Source organism: Vulpes vulpes, chromosome 5 (genome assembly GCF_048418805.1).
Source record: "Vulpes vulpes isolate BD-2025 chromosome 5, VulVul3, whole genome shotgun sequence".
In the NCBI taxonomy this organism is placed as follows: Eukaryota; Metazoa; Chordata; class Mammalia; order Carnivora; family Canidae; genus Vulpes; species Vulpes vulpes.
The window spans coordinates 12,114,245-12,132,091 of NC_132784.1; the positions used below are offsets into that span (position 1 = coordinate 12,114,245).

The 17,847-nt window shown below is 42.5% G+C and overlaps 1 protein-coding gene across 1 annotated transcript; it reads right to left on the reverse strand.

The window, feature by feature from the left end:
• Positions 1-330: 330 nt before the first annotated feature.
• Positions 331-16,332, reverse strand: DDX18 (DEAD-box helicase 18). The gene is made up of 14 exons (XM_072757582.1): positions 16,122-16,332; positions 14,203-14,487; positions 12,049-12,189; positions 10,518-10,653; positions 10,065-10,165; positions 9,749-9,948; positions 9,543-9,657; positions 7,756-7,895; positions 6,548-6,709; positions 6,086-6,238; positions 5,289-5,402; positions 3,789-3,845; positions 3,243-3,420; positions 331-2,147 (listed from the first exon to the last, which is right to left on the reverse strand). The coding sequence occupies exons 1-14, from the start codon at positions 16,204-16,206 to the stop codon at positions 2,005-2,007; spliced, it is 2,010 nt and encodes a 669-aa protein (XP_072613683.1). The 5' UTR covers positions 16,207-16,332; the 3' UTR covers positions 331-2,004.
• Between the last annotated feature and the right edge of the window lie 1,515 nt (positions 16,333-17,847).

Below are 17,847 nucleotides of genomic sequence, written 5' to 3' on the forward strand. Positions count from 1 at the left end.
ATGTAAATCCTGGCTAGACTGGTCAAGACTGGCTTTATGGAGGTCCCTTATCTGGACCATCCTGCCAGCAGAACCTCCTGACTCAGTAAGTACCTGAAATAAAAACCATTATTATAGAAAAAACAATCTTTCAACCTTTTTTTAATGTACTTATCTCATAAAATCTTCGTAGACTGCCTTACACTGGATGTCACCCATGGCAGGACAAACAGGAGCATGAAACATGCTAAGACAGGAAACTCCCTCTGTGATGAGCAGGTACCTAGAACTTTGGTCTAGGCAGACCAAGTAGGGGTTAACAAGACACCGTAATAAATGAAATATAAAATCGATGTAATTAATTTAATGACAGGAAAATTGACACATTATGAAATAAGCGGTTTACAAGTAGGGGCTGGAGGATGACTTCGCTTCTGATAGAAAATTTAAAAGTATATATACAAAACACCAGATGGCTATGTACGAAAATACTCAGTTTTTACTCCTGCTCTTTGATTAAAAGCAAGATTTCCCTTTGTTTTTGTGTATTTTTTGAGAAATAATTTCTTCTGAAACAAAAAAAAGAAAACAAGTTCCTGGATATCTTAGATGAAGAGTTGTTAAATGCCAGGAGTCCAGCAGTCAAATCCTGAACCCCAGGACAGATCCAGCCAGGGGAACAGTGGTCAAGCCCAGACACAGAGTATCACTTTTTTTTTTAATACTGGGATGCTATTTTTGTCAGGCTGTTTCCGTCCTCCATATTCAGTGTTCTCAGTGTTCTCAGTGTACTAACATTTAACAGGAAACTATGAATATTAATTGGCACAACAAAATGATGCTAGCAACTTTGGTTTCAAATTGATCAAAATGTAATAACCATTTTATAATTATAAAATGCACTGGAAATAAAACAAGACACATCAAACACTCCGGAAATCAAGAGTTCCTACAAGAAAAACTCCACATGATGAAACCCCCAACTTTGCTGCTCTTTCTGAACTCTGTTCCTTTCCAATTTTCATCATAAACCTATTTTTGTTTCATAGACATAAAAGGGGCCCTTTTTCTCAAAACGATGCTTTGCCTGAGTACTCTGCAGAATTGGAAGGGTTCACCAAAATTCAAACCACTTGAAACAAAGTTGACTGAACTGTGTTATCACTCTGTGCCTTTATCAAAAAGGTTTGCTAAGTTATTAAATGGAGAAGAGCAGAGTATTACACCTATATTGGTATAAATGAGGCTTGAAAATCTGATTACCACTGTTCCCAATAAATGTTAGAATGCCAAAGGTGCTTTTATTCAAGTAACAATGACAACCCACATTTCTTGCTCTTAAAAAAGGGGAGAGAGGCCCATTGCTTTAAAATCTGGCATATATAAAAACGAATGCCAACTTTAACATAAGGTGCTTCCTAGCCGCAGGAACATTATCAGGGGAGGTCAAGAACTATGGTTAAGGTCCAAGAATCAACCATATCCAAAAAAAACCTGAGTCAATCTTCTGTATCACCACCCCTAGCATCTGTTCAGTGCACCAGGTTACTGCCTTCTAAGGTTGAACTGGGCGATGGACGTTAAGGAGGGCACATGATGCAACAAGTACTGTGTTACACAAGACTGATGAATCACTGAACTCTACCTCCGAATAATAGGCTATATGTTAACTGATTTTGAATACAAAATAAAAATAAAAAAATAAAACCCCCTAAAAAAAAACCAAACAAACCAAACAATTATGACTAATTTGGAGGTGAAAGATTTAAAATACTCTCTCATCACAACAAAAGCCAAAAGGCCTCTTGCTTTGCCCTTGAGCAACCTAGAGAAACTGAACTCTGTTTTACACCCCCCAAATAAGAGACGTATTTCCTGGAAGTATCCATGTCCAGTGCTGCAAGATTAATTCATACTGCTGTTTCACCAGTCCCAATCCTGAAGCCACAACAATTCCTTAGTTAGAAAAAGGGAAAAAAATCCATTTCGGGACAAAGCTATTCAAGATGCAAGGAAGGTGTGTCTTTAGTGGGAGAACTGCCGGCTGTCAGAGGACTTCCTGCTAATGTGTTTGAAGATTTTGGACTTCTCAACTTTCTTGGCTTTCTGGTATCCAAAGCCGCCACCACCTCCTCTCTTTTTAAGCTTCCCGTCGTTGCTATTCACGTCTGAAGGGAAGGTTAAGGAAATCAAGCAACATGAAGACCATGAACTCCCATCTTCTAATATCCACACAGAACAAACCAGCACATTCACTGCTGTTCCACTACCACAACCCCTCCCCGCACCACGAAAACGTAACCATAAACCTACGTGACACATCTCCAGGAAGTCTACAGTGGCCACGTGACCATGGACAAAAACGAGCAGGTATGACTTTTAAGCCCACTGGAACAGTCATACTGTTTTCTCTGCACAAAGAAACTGAAGACACTTATTTATAAGAAGTTGAGACCTAAACCACCAAGTCTATAGAAACACATTTAAAACCACCCTCAGTGTCAAAACAAGTGACTTTCAGCTCTGTTCTGAACGGATTCAGGAATGCTTAGCTACTGGAGGAGTTGTTCTTCCTTCCTCATGATTCAAAAAGTATTCATCACAACAGGCCTTTACCCACTGCCTATGATGAGGATGGTGACCCCCTAGTCTCGTCCCTTTGGGAGTCAATGTCATGGTGCTAACTTAAGGCCAAACTTTCACTGTTTGTTTTCTTGGTGGAAAACGTGAAGATAAAGTATAGATTAGCAATTGCAACAGCAGCAACTGGAACTGTTTCCTTTGCCTTTTACCCTGAGTAGCACGTAAGTGTTATTTTCTTTTGCTAGTCTTGCAACTTCCTTGTATGAAATCCTTCAATGGCTCTGAGAGGATAAAAACTAAGGTCCCACCATTTCTTTTCAGCTCCAGGGCGTGCTTCTCTCCACGACTTCATACAGGGAAGCCGCACGACCACTTGAACCCTGCATGCAACTATACCTCTCTGTGCTTCTCTCTGGAAAGCACAACTCTCTGGCTCTCACCATCTGCCTTTGTTTTCAAAGGCTTTAACCACAGGCTGTCTTGTTTCTGTAATCTCCATTGTGACAGTTCATCCCCACTCGCCATGTGCTAGCACTGACAAGCACATAATGACCAGAATGAATTTTGGGGCTTCCAGACCTCAGCCAGAATGGACACCAAACCAAACGCTAATCCCAAATGCCCCTCTGTCAACTGACTCTCAGTTCCTCGGTGAGTTCCTAACAACAAAAAAAGGATACTCAGATCAACAAAAGGAGGCACCTTGAAACCAAAAGACAGAGCAACTTGAGGCAAATTTAAGTTATTAACATTGAAGATTTGTTTCAGAGAATGGGAATCATATGCTCGAATGTAGGACTTATATGCCTCCTGTGCTGACTTATGAAGAAAGTAGTTCTTTTCAATCAATTTTTCAAGCTGAAATGAAGAAGACACTGGTTTCAATAAAATACAAAGCAAACTTCATATATATTAGAATAAAACCATCCTGTAAAAAAAATTTGTCCCAATGCACTTGATCCAAGTTTTCTAATACTTACAAAATCAGGGCACAGTAAGAATAATGACAAAGTTCTTGTAAGGTATAAACAGAAATAAGGTAGGGAACACAGGAACCCGGTAAACAGCATAGCAAGAACCCTAAAAGATCACACAGTACAAACCTGGTTTATGAAAGGGGAAAGTCAGAGGACAATGATTACCAACTGAGGCTACTTCTTCCTCACAAACTTTTTTTTTTTTTTTTTTTTTAAACAAAAACACACAAACATAAATAGCAAACATACCTGAGACTGAATGTCAGAAATCTTGGACCAGGAAAATTCAAATTCACTTAATGGAACCTAGAAAACAAAAGCATGGAGATTAGTAAACCAGGATGGATCAATATCAGACATGTAGATGATCGAGCAATAACAAGCATCCCGTGCCATGAAGAACCAGGACAGCCAGGCATGTACAACTCCTTCAGGACAGACAGCTGCTCCTCTGGTCTCCCGAAGCCAAAGGAAAGCTTTCCTACTTCTGCTACCTTCACATGCATTGTGCTGAGGAACCTTCCTGAAAGGAAAGGTGAGGAACTGGACAGGGAAAGTGAATAAACAAAGCCCTTTTCTCTACAGAAGGTCCTCTATGGATCTAACATGAGGCAGCCCGATGCTTCCAGTCAGAAGGACCACTAGGCCCTCCGTGTCGAAGGCTGTTTTAGGACCATGTTGCCCCGTGACTGGGGTCTGTGATACCAGAGCTCATGAAGACCACATACTCTTACAAGAAGGATCTCTCACCAGTCATCACATATTAGATAACTGTAAAAATGCCAGACCTTGGAGAGGTGCTGGAAAAATAGCCACCAAGTTCTGGACGCCACCCTCAGGGCCTGTCTTGCAGAGAAGACAGGTAGGGAGGGGGTAAGATGACAGTTGGATGAGCACTTGCAGTGTGGGAACACAAACCACAGGAGATCAGTGATGGCATCCCACAAGACAGCACAGCTCACTCAAACAGAAGCATCCTAAAGATCGAGAAAAAGGCATTCTAGGGAAAAGGTGCAAAGGCCATTTCAGGGAATTGAACATACCTACAAGGTGGAAGAAAATCCACCTGGTAATACAGTGGCAAGGGAGGCCAAAGCAGGGGAGAGTGTCAAGAGAAGGCTTGATGGGTGTACACAAGATTGGAGGCCAGAGCCAGATGAGGGTGGGCTGGGAATCAGGGTGAGTGGAGAGTAAATAGAGGAAAAAAAAACAAAACCTTTCCAAAACAGAAGGAAGAAAGGCAATCATCAGCAGCAATGACAAAGGGAGAAGGAAAGTGGGTTTTAGGGTTGAAGTTTTTTTTTTTGCTGGGAGACTTGAGATGGTAATGGGAGAGACAGAGGTAAAACAGAGTCAATGAGAAGGGTACAGAAGGAGGAGGAGGAAGAAGCAGGAGTGAATGGAGTCATCATGAAAACAAGGCTGTAGCAAGGGAGGGCAGGTGGAGGTGACCAGGTGTGAAGATGCTTAGGAGAGGCAGAGGTGTTTTCAAACAGAGCCAGGGAAAGGGACAGTGCCTGGGGACGCTGGGACACACTGCCTGACAAGAGGTCAAGGGCTGTTCATGTGAGGCCAGACCCGCACTGAATCTCCCTTGCCCAACCTAACTGCTTTGTTCCCATAGCACCGCAGTGACTCCCGATACCTCAGACCCATCCAGAAATGGTGCCTAAAGCCATTGGCATCGGCACACAATTCCTATCAAGAGGCACTGGTTCCACTTAAAATTTTCCAAACCAAGATCTTTACCTTGGATTGCTTCAAGTAACGAAGGAAACCCAACTCTTCAGGGCGTAAGATGAGCAAGGCGTGACCTCTTCCATTTAGGCCTCTGGCTGTTCTTCCCACACGATGAATATATTCCTTTGATGGGAGAAAGAAAACCTGAATTAATACATCAAGTTCCATGGGAACCTGCCTTTCTAGGACCTGCATGGTGGCGAACAGAAGCGTGTCAGCACATCTGGATTAGATGGTGCTCCTCCCACAGGGCGGTGCCACACACACCATGGCCATGTCCCCGGCTTCTGCATGTGCCATGACCAAAGAGGTAACAGCGCAATGACCGAGGCCCAATACTCACTGGACCTGATCTTCACATTAACTTTGTGATCTAATGACTGCTAAGTGTGCTTCATCTTCAAAATAACGTTTTCAACGTGTTTTCCTGCTAGCTGAGAATTTATGTACTCTATTGCTTGTTGAAAATATTTAGCAAAATTTATTTTACTACGTAGGCACAGAATCTTACCTATTTCTGGAAGCAGATTTTATTTTCTTCTAACACCTACTGCTCTTAATAGACCATTCCAAGCACATGACATTCCTAACTCCAACCTCACTGAGGCCTCTCAAATCTTACATGTTCCTTCTGTGTCCTGCAAAAGCCCTAAATATCATCAGCACCAGAGAAATACCACGGTCAGTGCAGAGTAAAACATGACCTGAATGACTATGGGATACACCTTTGAGTATGAAATACTGTAGGTCTCAGGGAAACCGGAAAGCTCATTCCTTAATGTAGAGCCACTGTGGATGCCAGTTACCTTGGGGTCATCTGGAGGGTCATACTGAACAATCCAGTCAACTTCAGGAATATCCAGCCCTCTAGCTGCCACGTCTGTACACAACAATATCCCCGAATCAGCATTGCAGAACTGGAAGAACGTGGTTGTACGCTTATTTTGCTTCTGCCTTCCCTACAATCAAATCAAAGCATCTATTAGAGCCGGAAACTTGAGGTCATTTCTAGGAGGTCTAATTGTACAAGAACTCCCAGCTACGGAGTTGTTAACCTGCTTCATTTCAATTTCACTCTCTGGCCTGTATCTTATTTCCTTAAGTCGGTGGTATGTCTTACCCCTTTGTGGTCCCTACCCTTTCATACCCAGCAAAGCTCCCTCCACATGGGATCATTACACATTTAGAGAGCGATACCACAAACCCCACAATCTATACGACTGGGTAAGTGTTAACTGTGTTTTACTAAACTCATGATGATCACTTACATGAATGGCCAAGACAGGCAAATCGATGTAGTTCAGCAACTCATAGTGGTATTTCACGGACTTACAGGAGGAAAAGAAGACCATCAGTTTCTTCTTCCGGTTCTTCTTAAGGAATGTAAAGAGCAGAAGGAACCTCTTTTCTGAGGGACAAACAACATATCCCTAGAAGTGGTTCAAGTAAATAGATAAAAATAATCAGACATTTTCAGGTTCATAAACCAATATAATTTGGAGAGCACAAATAAACATTCCATATACACCATCGTGCCTTACCTGTACCAAAATTACTGTCTTTATTAAAACAAAGCATAAACTGACACTAATTTTAGCTCTTCTGGTTCCTTTTATTGGGTGCAAACACTGGATACCAATACTTTCCGTATTTCTGAGATTATAGACTTCTGGTTACCAGTTTGTGCAGCCATAATAAAGTAACACCTACTCGTTGGAACCATCAAAGCATAAGCAATGCTTCATTTTTATAAAGGTCCTTAATAGCAAGATCTCAAATAACTACAGCAAAAGTGCACTGTCCTAAACAAGATAACAAAGCTGAGTGAATACATCTTTTAAAATATACAACCAACAAAAAGTTTTTAAATGAGATCGTTATTTGAAATAGTTTTTCATCAGAAGACTCAAAGTTCTGTTTTGAGTCTACCTAATTTGGATCTCAATGTCACCTCATTTCCATCTTTTCACAGTAGTGTGCCTGAAACCAGCCTCTCCATCTGCTAACTCACCTTTTATCTTAGAGTAGATCACTAAATAACACACTTTTTTTTAAAAAAGAGATTTTATTTATTCATGAGACACAGAGATGCAGAGACATAGGCAGAGAAAGAAGCAGGCTCCTCCTGGGGTGCCTGATGTGGTATTTGATTCCAGTACCCTGGGATCACAACCTGAGCCAAAGGCAGATGCTGAACCACTGAGCCATCCAGGCATCCCAATACGCTTCTTTTCTTAACTGCATTTACAATCTGTAGGGATTAAGGTCTTCTTGCAGCAAACAATATTAAGAGACAGAATAAAGAGAGCTGACCAAACTATTCAAAGTTCAAGATTCATGATGCCAGTGAGACAATAACCCAATTCACTGTATCTGAATTAAAAGTTCATTAATCCATCCGCTTTTTGGATGATCAAAACAACTGCAAATATACACCAAAAATGATCCTTAAATGTAAGATCTTGACGAAAAGTACCTGCTCAAGACCATCCACTGTTGCATTAGCTTTATCGTCATCAACACCAACATACAATGGCTCCTTTTTCAAAGAAATCCTTGCCAAGTCTTCAACTTTTCGAGTTTGTGTGGCAGAAAAGAGCATGGTTTGCCTGCGTGCTGAAACAGATACATATAAAAATAACCCAACTATTTCAGGGAATCTTTAGCATCACTTCACAACTAGAAATACTGAGTAGAACTATCAGGAATTGGACAGGTGATATCACTACATATTAAGAAGGGAGTATCACGAACAACTTTTATGACTATAAATGTAACAACTTAGATAAAATGGAAAATTTCCTTGAAAGACAAATGGCTAAAGCTCACTTGAGATTAAATAGAAATCCTGAATAGCTTTGTATCTATTACAGAACTCGTAGTTAAAAATGTTACGTAAAGGGATGCCTGGGTGGCTCAGTGGTTGAGCATCTGCCTTTGGCTCAGGGCGTGATCCCAGGATCGAGTCCTGCATCAGGCTTCCTGCATGGAGCCTGCTTCTCCCTCTGCCTGTGTCTCTGCCTCTCTATGTCTCTCCTGAATAAATAAATAAAATCTTAAAAAAATAAAAAAATGTTACGTAAAGAAAAATCCAGCTCCAAAGACTTCAATTGGTGAATTACATCAAACATTTAAGTAGAAAATGTTACCAATTCTGCACAATCTCTCTAGGATTTGAAGAGTTACTTCCCAACTCATTCTTTGACGCCAGCCATTACCCTGATACCAAACCCAATAATGATTTATGACACAATCTTTTAAAGAAAACTTTTAAACAAAAATTTACCAAAGCTGAATATAGCACATAGAATAATGAATCACGATCAAGTGGGGTTTACTTCAAGTGTTTAATATTTAAAAGTTAACCGATAGAAGTTACTATATTAACAGATTTAAAATTTAAAGGAAAAAACATCTAACTTAGTAGGGTAAAAGCATTTGATAGATTTAACATCTGATTGTGATGTTACTGTCCTGTTTTATGCTGTTACTGCAATTTCATTTCTAATGGTTTGGAAGCCATTTTGTAATGAATAAATGTACACATTGTACGGTATCTGTAGCATGCCATTCAGGATTAATAAAAGCAATGTAATATATGCAGATAAAAACAAAAAATCTCAGAACATCAGGAACAGAAGGGATCATTCTCATTCTCCATCTGGTAAAGGGTAGCTACAAAAAAAAAAATCTATAGCTAACACGATAATACTTAATGGTGAAAGACTGTTTTCTCTACTGATAGGGGTGACTGGTTTCACAGGTGTAAACATGTCAAAACTTAAATCGTATATTTAAAACATGTACAGACATTTGCAATATCAATTTTACTTCAATAAAGCATGAAAAACCATATAATAAATGGAATCATGACCTTATTATAGACATAAACAGTTCATAACGTTGCAAGTACAGTAACGAAGGTATGGACAACTCAAATACAATACAGAAGGCAACACCTTTGTGGCTACCCAAGAGATGTCAGATTGGGTGAGAAAAGGGAAAAGGGGTAGTGGGGGCAGATGGGAGTCGACCTATGTTAGGACTGCTGACTTGCATTATAACCTCTAAAGTAGCAAAACCACTGCAAGAAGTTACTGATAAGTCTGATGCTCGTATTGCAAACTCTCTCCAGGGATGACTGGCACAACCACTTCACTTGGCTCTATTAAAATTACAGTATTAACAGTTTTCATAGACAAACAACCCTCATCCATTTCCAACAACTACTCTGCAAACCACATGCAGATATTACCTACTTACTTGGCAGAAGTTTAATAATTTGTTTTAATTCCTCTTCAAACCCAACATCCAAGATACGATCAGCCTCATCAATAACCAGACACTGTAGATTTTTATACATAAACCCTGGGGTATTCTAACAAGACAAAAGCAAAAACTGATTAGCTGTCAGGTTTAGGTTTCACACAGACAACGAGACAGGGTACCCCATACTAGTGTTGGCTTGCCTGCATGTGGTCCAGGAGACGGCCTGGGGTGGCCACAATGATGTTGATCCCGTTACCAAGTTTCTGTGCTTCAGCAGATCTGTTGCTGCCACCCATTATTAACCCGTATGTGTGAACATGGTGCGTCATTAGCTCTTTAAGAACACCAAAAGTCTGCATGGCCAGTTCCCTAGTAGGTGAGAGAATAAGAACTCCTGTTCCTAAAAGGCAAAAAATGACAGATGGTAAAAGTTCTGCTGTTATCACCAGGAGTCCTCAATAGCTACAATAAACTTCTAGTGAGATACTGGCAAAAACAATCAGATCAGAAACTCACCATTCCTAGGCATGAACTTTAACTTGACAATGAGTTCGACTGCAGGGATGAGAAATGCCAGCGTTTTGCCACTGCCTGTTTTTGCAGCCGCTAGGAGATCCCTAAATATTAAAAATGGAAAGGAATAGACAGCCTCCTTACTCAACAAGCATTTACTCAATATCTACTATGTACTATCACATTTTAGACATCAAGACTAGAAAATGAGTAAGAAAAAGTCCCTAGCTTCTTTATCACTGAAATCAATCACAGAGGTTAAATACCTAACTCAGAAATAAGAATTGTTATGAAACAGAAACACTTTTCTTCAAACATCAGTAACTTAATGCCTTTAATGAAACATAAACACTTTTGTTGTTGCAAAACCAACAGAATATGTTCCCAATTTCTTCTAAACGACTAGTGCTAAAAATAGGCACTAATGACCAAACATCAATGATAATCTAATCATACCTGCCTTCCAGAAGTGGTCTGATACTTTTATGCTGAATTTCAGTCATGTTTGTAAAACCCATTTCTTTTATTGCCTTCAGAGTGTTCTCATTAACAAGACTAGAAAGAGAAGCAAATGAAGTATCCTCAAAAGCTCCTAAATAAAAGAAGGTTTATCGTTAGCAAATTTATCTTCTAAGTTAATGCTGCTATAGTTATGTAAAATAGTTCTGCTGTTTGCAAACATCACTGGGTGGGAATCAAACTTAGAAAAACCTTTTCCAGTAAGGACTAAACCTCAACCATTTCTATACAATACTAAGATAAAGATCCTTTTTTGAAGTTTCTCCACTGCTGACGGCCGTGTAAAGTCTAGAACCTATCTTGTAACAAAATAGTAAAGGATGGAGAGGAAGTATAATCAAGGGGCTTGCATGAAATGAAAATACCAAGCATGGGGGTGGTTCAGAGATATTAAATATTTAGGAAATCTGAAATGCAAATGGAAAGCATCCAGTATAATAGATACTGAGTATGAAGTCAACCACGATTTAATCTCACTCCAAAAAAAACAACTAAGAAGGTCAGATATAGCCACACACCGTTAGACTGAACCCACATGTCAAATGTGCATGATTCTTGAGCAGGGGAAGATACCAAAATCATCTGGGGGAGCCCCCACCCCACACATGCTCTGCTGATCAGCCAGGTTATTGTCCATCTTGGCCTGAATAATTCTTTGTTGTGAGGCTGTCCATGTATTATCAGGTGTTCTGCAGCCTCCCTGACCTCTACCCACTAAATGACAGTGGCCTGCCCTCAGTTCTAAGAACCAAACATGTGGAAAGTCACCCTTCAAGGCTTATCTGGGACAGAGGAGGTTTATGGGATGCAGAACATCAGATACAAAAACTAGTCAAGTTCTGGGTAAACTGGGATGACATGGTCACCCCTCCTGGAAGTAAAATTGCCCTGGAGAACTGCTGCCATAACCTTTGAATTTTGATTAAATAAGCCCAGGGTTATCAGGCCTCAGTATTTTAACAACAACAAAAAAACCCAAACTGAAAAACCCAAGGAATTCTTATACATTTCTGGTTTGGATCAAGTAATTTTGCCCAAACTTTTGACCTTATAAAGAAACAGAGGCCAAAGGAAGTTACCCTGGCCAAAATCCCTTAATAATGTGAATTTCATCATTCCTTACTAGTAACTGGGCCAGCATTACTTAAACCTCTGATCTCTAGACTTGAGGGCCAACGATCTTCCTACTGCAAAATGGAATGATCTTTAGAAGACAATAAACCAAAGGACTAGAGGACCCGAGAAGCTGTTGGTGTGCTTATCAAAATATTTAGTGCTAGGAATGCATAAAAGGAAAAAAGAAATAACAAGAACTAAGGCACACTAAGTAGATAAAGCAGCAGCTAGATAAAAAAATTTTGCATATAGTTGTTCTAGGTAAATTAAAAATCACAACTCAAACTTCAAATCCTAGAATCCAGAAGGCATGACATGTTTAATGTTTCTGTGGAAAACTTTCTCAAGTTACCTGTCAGTCCCAGGGGTAGGCTGGGCACTTCACTGTCCTCTTCCTCATCATCTGGCTTCTCCCCATTGTTTTCTGTCTCTTCAGGAGCCTGGGTCCCTTCTTCAGAGTTCCCTTTGTCTTCAGTTTTTGATTTTTTGGTATCTTTGGTTTTAAAGGACACCCCCCCCCCCAATTTTTTGTTAAAATATAATACCAAATGGATCACAAAATAAAAAGATCTGTAATGCAAAGAGGCATGTTTTCAAAAGCTTAACACATTTCTGGTTTCAAGATGTGAAGAATGTCTTTTTCATGACTAAAGATTTAATTACATGCAATTAATGTACATGTAATCTACAGGGGGGACATGGAGATTCACCAACAAACTGTATTTTTTAGGCCTATTGTAGCATCTTAAGTGACCAAGATATTTTTGGAAAGTTGAAACAATTTAAATATACTAACTACATCAGATTCTATGTATTTCACAGAAGGGAAAAAAGGGCTATAATTAATGGTTTTTCAAACTCTTAAAAAGCACTAATTTGTCCTACTATTCCATTAAATATAAATCTTTCATGAAAGCTAGCTGTGGTATAAAGATGAGCAGAAATCCCAAAGGCTCTTCACGTTACTAGAGAGACCTCAGTGCAAGTGCAACAATTCCCTTAGCTGGGTGACTGGCAGCTCCCGGAAACTAAGTGGGGAGAGGAGGCAGGGGGAAGACCTCCTGACATTTCACTTCTACACACAGCTTTCCTAGCAGGGCCCTAAACTACTCCTCCAGCCTTACCTCCCATCAACTCTTAAATGTTCCACTCGGGATCAAATGCGTTAACTATCATGCAGGGCTTTTTATAAATTCATGGTAGCTAGTTATACTAGTTAGAACAGAACTGACCTGGACCAGAACTCAGGACTCTGTGGCTCAGGACTGGCCTCTTCCTTGCATCTGACTACTCTCCTTCTGGGAAATGGTCAATCTACAGGCAGCATGAGGATGGCTAGGCATGTTTGGAAAAATCCAAAGCTCCTTTCTAAACGGAATCTTAATTTCAGTTAAGTTAGATGAATACGAAGTTCTAACCCAGGCATTGACAAACTTTTTCTATAAAAGTCCAGAGTAAACATTATAGGTTTTGCAGGCCATATAGCTTGCCCTAATAAAGACCAAGTAAACAAATAGGCACTGTGGTGTTCTAATAAAGCTTTATTTCCAAAAGTAGGCAGCAGACTGAATAGTTTGACACCTGTTATAGTCCCCCTTGAAATCTCTGCTTGTTCACATCTCAATTAAAAGGCCTGTCCTTCATATAAGCTTATCCAAATCTAACTATCTTCCAAAAGAAGCTGGCCTCCTCCTATCCTGGCTATCCTACTCACTTAGAAATTAACATTCCATTTATACAGAAGTTACCCGCTCTTTTTATATACACGCTGCAGTTGCATATCCAAATTATTACTAAGTCTTCTTTCAAGAGGAGAATTTATGGTAGGAAAAAAAAAACTGGGAGTAAAAAAGAAAAGGGGGGGGTAAGTAAAAATAATCATTAATGCAAAGTCCTCTGAAATAAAGGCCCGAGAAGATAGAAATGTACCAGCCCAGGGATCCCTGGGTGGCACAGTGGTTTAGCGCCTGCCTTTGGCCCAGGGCGCGATCCTTGAGACCTGGGATCAAATCCCATGTCAGGCTCCCGGTGCATGGAGCCTGCTTCTCCCTCTGCTTGTGTCTCTGCCTCTCTCTCTCTCTGTGCGACTATCATTAAAAAAAAAAAAAAAAAAAAAAGAAACGTACCAGCCCAGATGTCTTTAGTGTAATGCCATATTTGTTTGAAAATAGGTAATAAACCTAAAATACTGTGCCGTAATTTGGTCTGTTTAAAAACCTAGCCAATTGTCAAAAAGAGCAAATTTCTAGAATTCAAAGGAGGCTTTTATTGAAGCATGAGGTTTCCTTCAGTCATTAGGAAATACAAAAGGACACATTTCTCAGTGTCTTATGTAAATGTTACATCCCAGCCCTCACCCTACTTCTTTTTGCTGCTAGGTTATTTTCTGGTATCCCAGTGAGTATAAGGATTCTTGCATGTTGTTATGAATAAATTATAACAAAAGGATGGTGACACTGTGAAAACTGTTTCAATGCCTGAAGTTCAAAGAAACTGAAGTACTTACCAGGCCCAGCATCATCCACCATTTTTCTCTTTTTCTTCTTCTTTTTTTTTGATTCTGAATTGGGAGGCTGTGTTGCTGCTTCTCCATTGACTATTATGGTAGATTTCTTTTTTTTCTTTCTAATTTGTACAGTTTCCACTGTTTTTTTAGCTACTTCTCCATTCTGGGCTTCTGACGAGCCCATGTTCACAGACTGTTTGAGAGATTTTTTAACCTTCCCACCTCCCACTGTTTCTTCAGACACATCTCCATTCTGTGTTTCTGGTAAGCTCACATCCGAGGCCCCTGTTTAAAAACGGAAAACACATCGTGACAAAGGGAAGGCTTGCTTAAAACGCTGGAATCTCAGGTTAGAAACTTCATGGTGTCTGTGACTGAAATGATTTAGCTTTTAATTCCCTTTCATGTACATTATTAAAACCACTTAAGTTTATGGCATTCTTCTACAAAATTAAGTAAGTTTCCTTTAACGAAAAATGCTGGAAAAGGAAATGCTACATCAATTCAACTTCAAAAAACTGTGTCTCTGTCCTTATGGAGTTAAGAATCTGAGACAACTGGGCAGCCCCGGTGGCACAGTGGTTTAGTGCCACCTGCAGCCCAGGGCGTGATCCTGGAGACCCTGGATCCAGTCCCACATCGGGCTCCCTGCATGGAGCCTGCTTCTCCCTCTGCCTGTGTCTCTGCCTCTCTCTCTCTCTCTATGAATAAATAAATAAGAAATCTTAAAAAAAAAAATCTGAGACAGCAAAATTTCAGTGAAGTTAAACATCTGAATGGATGGGGCCAGACAACGGTAGCTACAAATACACGTTAATATCAGGTATTTGATATATATACACGGCTCATGGGTAGATCAGAAAAGACTGTCACCTATTCACACAACTGCTGCTTCTATAATTTCGAAACACTCAACATTAATTTTCCTCTGCAGCAGTGAATTGAAAATTCACTTATTGGTCCCCGTATTTACCTTATATATATATATATATATATATGCCTGAGGATGTCTTTTAAAAAGTTTCCGTTTATATAGGATAAAAAGTAACAACACTTCTTAAAATCTCAATTGTTAGCAGTGCTGCACTATCGATAGGCATCAGAAACACACACACACACACACACCCCATTTCTAAAACCCACAACCTGCCCTCTTCAGGTTTCCTTTCAAGCAACTCATCTCTGCTGAAATCCAAGGAGGGTACGGAATGATGCCTCCCAACACTGCCCTCGGGGGCTGAGGTTACACGGGATCCAAAAGCGGTTAACTTCAAGACCTCTGGCTCCCTGTTAGGAACGGAGGGCTGCAAACGAGGCAGGTAAGCAAGGTGACCGACAGGTAAGTGAGTCTTTATGAAGGATGCAAACACCTGGAGGCGGCTGAGGAATTCATGACCTAGAGTTGGGTGCGAGGGAATGGAGGGCTCGCGCTGGACACGTGCAGGAGGCACTGGCAGAGCTGCAAACCGGACCGAGAGAGGATGGACGAGGGGAGGGGAAGCCAATCCCACCAAGACAGCCAAGGAGCTTCCTTTGAAGCAACGCAGACATTAACCAGATGATCTGAAAGAAGGTGCGTGCAGATGAGCAAGTTCCACGTGTCTGATTGGAAACGGGCCTAGGGGGTGGGGCGGGGGGGGGGGGGAGGGGAGACGAGGCGACGCGAGGAAGCCAGGAGGAGGCAGACGCGGGAAAAGCTGCTGGAGCTGGGGGCCCGGTTAGAAGCCCCAGGCGTCCCGCTCCTGCTCCGACTCTGTGCGGAGCAACTGAGGCTCGGGAGAGCGGCCCCGCGCGGGGGGGGCCCCAGGAGACGCGCCAGGCACACGCGGCCCGAGGAGAGCGGCCCAGGGGCGGGCTCCGCGCAGCCACCGGCCCCCCGGCCCCGTCCCCAGGCCCCCGGGTCCTCGCGGCGCACTCACCCTGGAGCTTCAGGTTTCGCTGGCGCAACTTGAGATTCCGTTTCTCTATCTTCTTGCGCAGGAGTTTCATGGGTAGATGGGACATGGTGCCGGCAAGGCGCCCTCAGCGCGGCGCCACCGCTCGGCTACCGGGTTGACGCCACTTCCGCTCGAGGCGCACGTGCGTCGGCAACCGGAAGTGCGTCACGGGGACCCCCTAGGAGGTTGCCGCGAGGAAAGGATGCGTCTGGGCGGAAATGCGTCCGGGCCCCCTGGCGCTCGCAGTCTCGAGAGCGCCCTCTGGAGGAGCGGAGGCCCGGCCGAGGTTGGCGCTGTGTCCCGGGGGCTGCACCCCTGCAGGTCCTGGGGCTGGGAGCGTCCCCCGAGGAGGCCGAGGAAACCAGGACGAGCAGGAGGCCTCCGGGAGTCTCCGGGTTTGTGCGCTTGCCCCCTTTGTACCCTGGACTGCTGGAAACTTGAAAACAATCTAAATGTCAGGGCAGCGGTGGAGCGCCGCCTGCAGCCCGGGCCGTGACCCCGGAGCCCCGGGATCGAGTCCCACGTCGGGCTCCCCGCAGGGGGCCTGCTTCTCCCTCTGCCTGTGGCTCTGCCTCTCTCTCTCTGTGTCTCTCATGAATAAATAAATAAAAATCTTAAAAAAAAAAAAACCCTAAATTTCGTCTATTTGTTGGGAAAGCAGATTCTGAAGCTAAGTGATGCTAAGAGTCCTTTGAAATAGGGTGGGGAGGACCTTGGGAAGCGGGGTCTCTGCACGCGTCCTGTTCCAATTCCTGGAACACCACCAGCTCTTGACCTAGTTGCAGCTGGTCAGTTGCCCAGTCTTCCACTTTGGGCTGAAACACAGTCTTTCAGCACAGTCTTCCACTTTGGGCTGAAATCGAGCTAATGTAACCTCTGCTAGCTACACGGATAATGGGTCTGTTAGATGGCCAGTTGGCCAGATGCGCTCCGCCAGGTAATGGCAATGCTTTGGAAACAAGTGGCGTGACCTTGTGGCTTTTGGTTTTATAAACCCGTGCTCCCTCCTGGCAGCTCAGAGTCCAGCACTTTTAACAGTGGATTTCTAAGACCAGGTCTCACAGACAAATGGATATCATGAGGTCAGATCTCAGAAAACATCTGCGAGAGTTTGGGGAGGTGGAAATTGACCACGTGCCTCGGACACGCCTCTTGTCTGGGACTCTAGGGCCTGTCTTAGCACCTACGCGGTGCATGTTGAACTCCTTGAAATCTCTTGCCTGCGATTCCCCATCCCAGACGTCTCCTTTCCCAGAACAGAGTCATTCATCAGTTGTTCACTCATTTAGCAATTCTTTTTTTTTTTAATTTTTTATTTATTTATGATAGTCACAGAGAGAGAGAGAGAGAGGCAGAGACACAGGCAGATGGAGAAGCAGGCTCCATGCACCAGGAGCCGGACGTGGGATTCGATCCCGGGTCTCCAGGATTGCGCCCTGGGCCAAAGGCAGGCGCTAAACCACTGCACCACCCAGGGATCCCTCATTTAGCAGTTCTTATGCTGGGAGAATGTGATAGGTGTGTGCTCGTTTCTGGGCATGGAACGGTGGGTAAGATGCACACAGTTCACCTTCGTGGAATTTGCAGAGTTGGCATGTGGAGAGGAGAGAAAATTGAGCTGTGGCAAACAGTGATGAGGGAAGCCCATGGCAGCTCGGCCGCTCTCATGTGGGGATGGGGATAGGGACTCGGTCTTTCATTCCATACC

Coding starts and splice junctions, on each gene's coding strand:
- DDX18 (XM_072757582.1), bottom strand. CDS start 16,206: ATGTCCCATCTACCCATGAAACTCCTGCGCAAGAAGATAGAGAAACGG. Junction 6,710..7,755: donor CAGTGGATGGTCTTGAGCAG/GTACTTTTCGTC, acceptor AACCACTTCTAG/GGATATGTTGTTTGTCCCTC. Junction 3,421..3,788: donor TTTCTGACATTCAGTCTCAG/GTATGTTTGCTA, acceptor TCTTCATTTCAG/CTTGAAAAATTGATTGAAAA.